Source organism: Nothoprocta perdicaria, unplaced genomic scaffold, assembly GCF_003342845.1.
Source record: "Nothoprocta perdicaria isolate Ctin4 unplaced genomic scaffold, notPer1 scaffold_577, whole genome shotgun sequence".
In the NCBI taxonomy this organism is placed as follows: Eukaryota; Metazoa; Chordata; class Aves; order Tinamiformes; family Tinamidae; genus Nothoprocta; species Nothoprocta perdicaria.
The window spans coordinates 62,941-70,784 of NW_020455840.1; the positions used below are offsets into that span (position 1 = coordinate 62,941).

The 7,844-nt window shown below is 40.4% G+C and overlaps 1 protein-coding gene across 2 annotated transcripts; it reads right to left on the minus strand.

Annotated features, from left to right (window-relative positions):
• Window positions 1–573: 573 nt before the first annotated feature.
• Window positions 574–7,389, minus strand: LOC112955514 (neuronal acetylcholine receptor subunit alpha-7). Of its 2 annotated transcripts, none has more exons than XM_026048834.1 (6): window positions 7,296–7,389; window positions 6,253–6,420; window positions 5,469–5,663; window positions 4,577–4,663; window positions 3,737–3,846; window positions 574–1,767 (listed from the first exon to the last, which is right to left on the minus strand). In XM_026048834.1, the coding sequence occupies exons 2-6, from the start codon at window positions 6,305–6,307 to the stop codon at window positions 1,249–1,251; spliced, it is 966 nt and encodes a 321-aa protein (XP_025904619.1). In that variant the 5' UTR covers window positions 6,308–6,420; window positions 7,296–7,389; the 3' UTR covers window positions 574–1,248. The 2 variants fall into 2 exon arrangements, with proteins under 2 accessions (XP_025904619.1, XP_025904620.1); XM_026048835.1 differs by lacking the exon at window positions 7,296–7,389 and having other exon boundaries at window positions 1,341–1,387; window positions 1,423–1,767; window positions 6,253–6,376.
• Window positions 7,390–7,844: the final 455 nt, after the last annotated feature.

A 7,844-nucleotide genomic window follows, 5' to 3' on the forward strand; every position in this document is an offset into this window, starting at 1 on the left:
AACTGCAGGAATTACGATGTTGTTGCTTTTTAGTCTTGCTAGAAAAATACCTTCCTCAAAAGTATCTGAGGCAGGAAAGTTTCACTAATGCAACAGGAGGACTCAAATGCCTTCCCTAGATGTTTGCAGTGTGTGTTGAGGTTCTGAATGGTCCTTTAAGAGGACAGTAGTGCGTAAGAAAGTCTGTCTTGTTCTGACTTGGGCGGGGGAATGGACTGAGCAGAAAGGGTATAGTTTCCTTGTAATAACATATTATAGTCACTCAACAGAAAGATGCCTCTAAAAGGCTATGCATGCAACAGGTCACACATTTATTTTTGAGGTTCTGATCTTGATCTCGAGCCTTAATGACTTGTTTTGCTTTAGATTTGACATTTACACTTGATTCTATAGAGAAGAAACGCTAATATGCTTTTCCATATTGGTGTACACTTAACAATAGAGAGAAAAGTGTATTTTTAATAAATATAAGGCAGTTTAAATCCTTTTTTAATGATAGCTAGAAAATGTCTTTTGGGGAGAAAGAAGAAAACAGCTCAGCAGTTACTGTGAAAACTGTTTTAAGAATTCAGGCCAGCCTTGTGGGCTGAATCCAGAGAAATACACACATTAGGTGCTGTATCAGCTAAACTTGCCTCTCATAGGAATTCTGCATCCTATATTAGGACAAATGTTCCCTGCACGATGCGTGGAAGGAGTTACAGGGCTGAGGAGTGAGCTGGAGTAGAGTTCCATGCTAGCAGTCACCAAGGAGCAGTAACTGAGAGGTGTGTGATTTTTTTTTTTTTTTTTTTTTTTTTTAAACCCTTCTTCCTGCACTGGTTGTGATTTCATCCATTTGATTTTAATCCTTTCCTAAATACAAGTGCTTAGAATCTCTTCTTCAAATTAAGATGGGCTACCTTTATTCCTTAAAAACAAACTCAGGAAGAAATGACCTTTCCAACATTGCCTGCCTATAACTTTTTAGAAGAGCCATTTTGTTAATTTTGGGTGCAAAACTGATTCATTCCGGGGGGGAGGGAGGGCGCCCTGCAGCAGGATGTGCCAAGGAGCTCTCTCAGGCAGCATGTTCATGGAAACGCTGCTGTGCTTGCAGAGAGCTTTGGGCTAGGGATAGGTGCAAGAGGGGACAAAGGAATGAGGGCAGTGGGCAGCAGGATATTATTGAAAATAATGATTAAGTAAAGAAAAAACAATTTGATTTGTTACATATCATACCTCAGAGAATCATGTTTTAGCTAGGAGTTAAGCAAAATCTTTGGAGACGGCCTCTACAAAGTTTGGTGCTGACATTAAAATACCAATTGTACAAATGATCGTGAAGACTGAGAAAGCCATCAAGCAGAGTCGATCCACTACAGAGGCCGCAAACTTCCATTCATTGCAAACGGCTTCCTCTTCATCCTGGTCTCTGAATCGGTTTGCGATGTAGCGGACCTCTTCCAAGATCTTAGCCAAATCGGGGTCACCTTCAGAAGGGTGGCCGCTGTGCAGGAGGTTTTCCTCTTCTGTTGGGGAGCAGGTCATCCTCCCACAGATCACCCCAGAATCAGTGGTGGGGGTGCAGTGAACCCCTTCCAACCCCCTAAACCCAATGTAGAGCATGTTCCCATTGCTGGATTGCTGCCCGCTCACAGTGTTCATCTCCACGCTCGACAGGCTGCAGCGCCGCTGTTTGTGTTGACAGGCAGGACGCACTTTGTCTTCTCCTGGTCTTTTCATCCTCAGAAACCAAGCACACCAGTTCAGAAGAATGATCCTGGTCTGGAAGAAGATGACTAAGAATAAGCATTGCAGTACACGACTACGGTCCTCACTAGCTGTTTGCATTTTTACAGCTTGAATGACTGTCAGATCCCCTGCACAGCAGTTCCAGAAGGTGGTACAAAATTTTCTAAATGATTCATTTGCCAACCACTGAGTCTGCTTCCTACCCCAGCAGTGCTGTTGATGGCCTCAGGCTGCTGATACACTATCTAGAGAGTCATGTCCCAGTCCCCTCTTCATCAATGGCAATCTTCATAGTGCATAGTGATATTTGTTAGCCTTGAACAGCGATATTACAGCCCTTTYAGCTTTTACTAGAAACTGTTAATAAAACATATCATTTATCAAAGAACAATTTTTTTGAATAGTATTTTGAAAAGCAGCTCTGCTTTGGGTTTGGTGAGTCCTTTCACTCATATGTCTGCTTTGATACTAATTTTGCTTGACATTTCTGTATGGAGGGGACTGCAAATGGGTGCTATGATGAGTAGACCAGAGTGCTAAATTTTACCAAGTTTTGGCTGTGTTGTCCCTTGACTGTCATACCAGTTGATGGCAGGTTTTRGAATAGAGATCTGAATATAACACAGGGAAGATGAAAAAAACTTTTCTTATATATTTTTAAAGAAATATTGCTAAAAGCTAAATCACTACATTTCATTTTATTGTTTTCCATATTATATTAAACCAGCCTGACAGAAAGTGCAGGCAAGCCAGAGACTGCTTCAGTTCAGACTCAAGCTTCTATAATTTATTTTAGTCAGTTTTCGAGGRCTCATTTCAGTGTTTCTTTTTCAGAGCACTAATGAAATATTATTGTCTCATATAACATATAACTCTTGCACTGTAATTAATATTAGATCTGGTTGATTTATTCTGACTGCAGATTGCTACTCAGAGTTATATCAGATGCTATATCCAGCCAGGCAAGCATCCAAACCGAAGGCAGAGCTTGCCTTGTTGTTTTATTTCTGTTACTTTACTTCACCTAGAAGGATAATGTTTTCTTAGCTGAGGGCCTGACCTAAAAGCCATCAGCATCAAAATAAAGAGTAGTAGACTTCAGCTTCTCAATATCAAAGCTCACTCTTCAATATCAGAGACTCTTTCTTCTGGGGATGTTTGACCCAGTACTATGTATTTCTCCTTTGTAGGTCACCAAACATCATCCTAAAGACGTGCACCTTTTATTCTCTTCTTACAATTCCTCTTTTGGCTTGCTCTCCCAGGACGGGCTGGAGAACTTCCCATTTTCCTGGATAACGATAGCTCACGTTTTTTCCAGAGAGCAAAAAGGGAGAAAAGTCTTTCCATCTTCACCAGTGCCTGGTGTTGCCTCATGCTGGATGAGGTCAGGAAGTGTGGACAACTCCTATTCACCAATATTTAGTATTTAATTTTGTTCTCTGCAAAGAAAATTCCAATAGCAGACTGATGCCTTTTTGAGGGGAAAAAGAAAAACTCATAAAAGTGCATTAGGAAGAAAGCCTCATGCACTTAAAAAAAAAAAAAAAGTTTCATTTGCACTCAGCAGAATTTCTTGACTAGAGCTGCTAAATCAGCAGTGTAAGAGCAAGTTACACTTCCACTTGAACAACTATGGCTCTTTTGGCTATTGATGTTGCCTTATTCACATCACAAAAACATATAGCAGCTGCTCAGTCGCACCTTGAGGCTGGCGTGTTTCATTTATAATGCCCAGCACAAGCTGACTCTTTGAAAATCACCTTCATCTATTTAGGTTTTATCAAAATCTTGAGGTGCCCCTAGCTGTTGTGAAGGACGTTCTTAATTTAGAAGCAAGATGAATAGTGCCTTTGTCTGTGATATTAGCTTTCAAAGCAAGACGTTGGGGAAGGATTTGTTTGTTTTTGATAGCAGGAAGTAAATGCGGGTTACCAGGTACTGTATCGCCTCTCTGGTCTGGATGGTTTGAAATGGATAACACATTAAAATCCAAGCTTACCCATTTAGGCATTTTGCCCCCATCTGGATCGTGGTGGTGATATTGCAGCACGATGACAGTGACAACAACAGAAAGACCAACAATGATCATAGTGCTGGCAAAATACTGGGCTGCAAAGCAAGGGGATAGTTAGGGCGGTGTAGTGCGAGTGATACTGCGTTGTGTCTGTGTGCACGTCTGCTGTGGGTACAAACCCGCTGTATCAGGATCTGTGTGTGCCTGTGTTTCTGCTCAGGCCTTTGGTCAGCTCTGCGCTAGTGCTAGACGTTTGGCTGAGGGTACTGGGAAGGGTTCCTGTGCTGCAGCACAGGAGTGGCACTGCGTTGATTTTCTCAGGGCAAGCAAGAGGTGCCTGGATTAGCCCCCCTTGCGGCTCCCTGTGCAGGGCTGCGGGGCTCAACTCGCCCTCCCTCCGCGCAGTTTCTCTGTGCAACTGGGCAAGCACTGTGTGCAGGGGGCGGTTGTGGTTCCCAGCGCTCTCAGCAGCTACAGGAGCTGCAGCAGCTTCACCAGGAGACGGTGCCTCCCCTGGCCTCCCTCCCATTCCCCCCGACGCTTGGGGGCTCTCTATTTTGCCTTAGGGGCTCTCTATTTTGCCTTAGACTTTTCTCCAGGACAGGGAGCTGCAGGTGTAGAGGAGGTCACGTCTCTGCAGGGGACTCTTTTTCAGGCAGCATTAGGCCACCCTGGGACTGCAGATTTCCCCAGTACAGCCCAGTGGTTCTGGGAGTGCAGCAAGCTGCTGCGTATGCTGTCCTTGCCCTGCTGCTGGCCGTGCTGCAAAGTCATGCCAGCTCATTTGACGTGAAATAAAAGCGCATAAAGTGGGAGTCAGCTTACCAATTAACGGCACGGAATCAGATGTTGCTGGCATAATTTCAGCCACAAGTAACATGAAGACAGTGAGAGACAATAAAACTGTTATACCTGAAAAATAAACACAGAGTTTGGATTTAGATGAGTGGTGTGCAGTTACAAGGCAATAAGATGAAGAAAATAAATTGGAAGGGGTAGTCTCAGCAAGATGTATCCTTGCTGTTACCCTTGCACCTGTGCTCATAGTCCTGTCTCAGGCTAGTTCAGCTCCAGGGTGGTAGCGATGCTTGTGTGAATGCAAGAATTCTTACACTGCTTCAATGGGTAAGCAAAGTTCAGAACTGGTACAGATTGATATATTTTTAAATCTGGTAGCAATGATTGCAAAACTGTTCAGTTTTTAATCATTATTTTCTAAAAAAAAAAACTGAGCTAAATCAAAGTACTTCTTGCTATCTATTTGCTTTAGGAATGTGGTATAATTTTGAGTGTAAGAATGCGAGCCACCTCGATTCTTCAGCGTGGAGGCCACAGCTGTGATAGGATTCTAACTGAGCAAATTCACTTTTCAGGACAGACTTTAACTATACTTCTTAAGCTTTACTCTGTGAATGTGAGTGATTTTTTTTTTTTAAGCCAATGTAAAACATTGTACCCTGCTGCTTAAATAAGTTAGAAGCTGTCCTGCTTGTGTTGGATTGCCTGAAATCTTTCCCTCCCGCAACTTCAGCCTCCCATAAGCTCCCAGCAGGGGCAACCAGGGCTACCATGCGTGAGCATCACACATGGAAATAGTTTATGAGCTAGAGAAGGACACACATAGTATTCATGCTTGCCTACTAAACTCTTTAAATATACTAAAGTATAGCTACATTTTTGGTTCAGTAATATTTACAATATCCTATTAAGGAATTACCTAGTGAGATCTTTTCTCCAGAGTCTGCTGGAAGCAGAAAAACGAGTAAGGCAAGTGATGATATCAATACACAGGGAATGAGAAGATTGAGTCCGTAATAGAGAGTCCTACGTCTCATCGTTACTGTGAACGTTACGTCTGGGTAAGGTTCTTTGCAGCATTCGTAAAAACTCTCAGTTCTTTTCCCAGGAACTCCTATATAGGAGTGAAAAGAAATAGGTTGCTTTCAATAAACTCTGCGTTAGTGTTGCAATTACTTTAGATAGAAAAGGATAAATATAGCTTTCTAAGTTTTACCTGGGTAAAACTACTTCTTTAAATTAATTTCCAGTTAAGTGTTTCTGGTTGGACAATAAAGGAAAGTCACATGACAGATACTCACTGAATTCAGGAAGCAATTTTATCCTTGCTTTATGTTGATTTTCATCCTAGGCCTGTTCTCAGGGCTTCAAATGCCACTAGAGCTTCAAAGTTAAAGGCACCGTGTTTTTTCAAATCCTCTACTCAGTGTCTTGGTTTGGATGTTTACAAAGCCTCTGAGGTGGTATATCTCTCTAGAAATTACTGGTTAATTAGATTACAGAATCAATATAAAGCTGTACTGATAACATTGATTTTAGTAATAGAGTAGTTCAGTAGCTATATGACTCCATAATGCCTGATCTTTATTTACACAAAGATTAATTTCATTTCTATCTTCATTTACCAATAATTGCTTCCATCCATTTTTGCAATGAAGAGGAGGCTGCAAATTCACAGAATCTATGAGAAATTATGGGCTTACCTACTAAATCCCACTCCCCATTTGAAATGTAGCCAGAAATGTCTGCTTCTTGCATTTGTAAGTCCAGGGACCAGCCTCCATACGTCCAGGATCCAAACTTCAAGTTGCACTTCTGAACATCAAATGGAAACCAACGCACGTCTATGTAGCATGAGCTTTTAAATATGCCTAAATTGGGTTGTAAACAAGAACACTAAATTGAAATGCTTGTTCCACATAATTCTATGTCTATGGCTTTGCTACTTTGTCCTATGTTGCACCCTTTGGTATTTACTTGTATATTTAAATGTCACTCAGGATATAGAAAGGTTATGCAAAGGTTATGCAAAAGGAAAGAATTGCACCATTCATTTATTGATAAACTATTTTTGAACTACATTTACATTTTGTCACATAGTAGAAAAAGATTTATTGAAGAAAGAGCTCAGATTTTTAGTAACTATTTGTCATTTTGAAATGATGCAATCTGTTTTTCCTATTGCTGTTACTGTATAAAAAGATAAATCTTGAAAGRCCCTCCCCACCCTGCCCGACTATACATTGGGGATGTCAGTGATAGATTTCTGGTATCAAATGAAGATCAAGCACAGTCTAGTTTCAAGCTAAGAACTGTTTTGATAAAATATAGGGTAAATCAGATAGTAGATAAATCCAAGATGTTACTAAGCATCTTTTTGTGAAGTGGACTTTTTAGTAGAAGAAAGAGCTATATTCATGAAGTATATGTTTATTAAGAGATATTACTTTTACTTTAGAAAACAATATTTCCTTATATAAAAGGCTTTTAAAAAGTCTTCTCTCATATATCCACATTTCCAAAATCAATATATTATGACAAGAGAATTTACATAGTATTAAAAGAAGTATCTTCTTTGATGGTTTTTGTAGAAGTATTTTCCATGATACATCTAGGCTTAAATCTATCGAATGATGTCTGGTTAGATAAATGAAATATTCAAGTATTGATGTAAAATTAAAACTGCATCATACATGAGTTAGCTGATTAATTCAAATTAATCATGTCAAAACAGCTGACTTCTTACCGGGTGGCAGGTATTGGCAATGTCCTGAAGAATTGACTAAAACATTAGTATGAAATGTAGCATCAAATCTTTCATCAGCACTAGGACAGAGAAGCAAAATGAGTGATGTACTCTCTGATTGGCTCAATAATACCCGAGAATACCGAGTCTGTTCCTTTGAAAAGGATAACTTCTGCCCAAAATAAAACTTGACAGCTTGTCTCATGGTACCAATATTCTGTGGCCTCAAGGTGACTGGGCTATTAATATTAGATTTGTTCCTGGTTAAAAACCTGCCTTGTTCTGTCCCTGGTCTCCAGACTGGCCAGGTTCATCACTGCACCTTGGCTCTGCTGGCTTCCATGAGCAAAGTAAGAACTTCATAAAAACTGCTCAAGCATCTGCACGGGGAGATCCCCTCTCCTCTCACCGCCCACATTACCAGCCAGACAAATAGATACAAATGTATTTACTGCAGTGTGCAAAAATGACAAATATGTACATATCAAGTAAAATCCTACTGAGATTTATCTGGAATTATTTCTAGATTATTAAAAAAAAAAAAAAAAA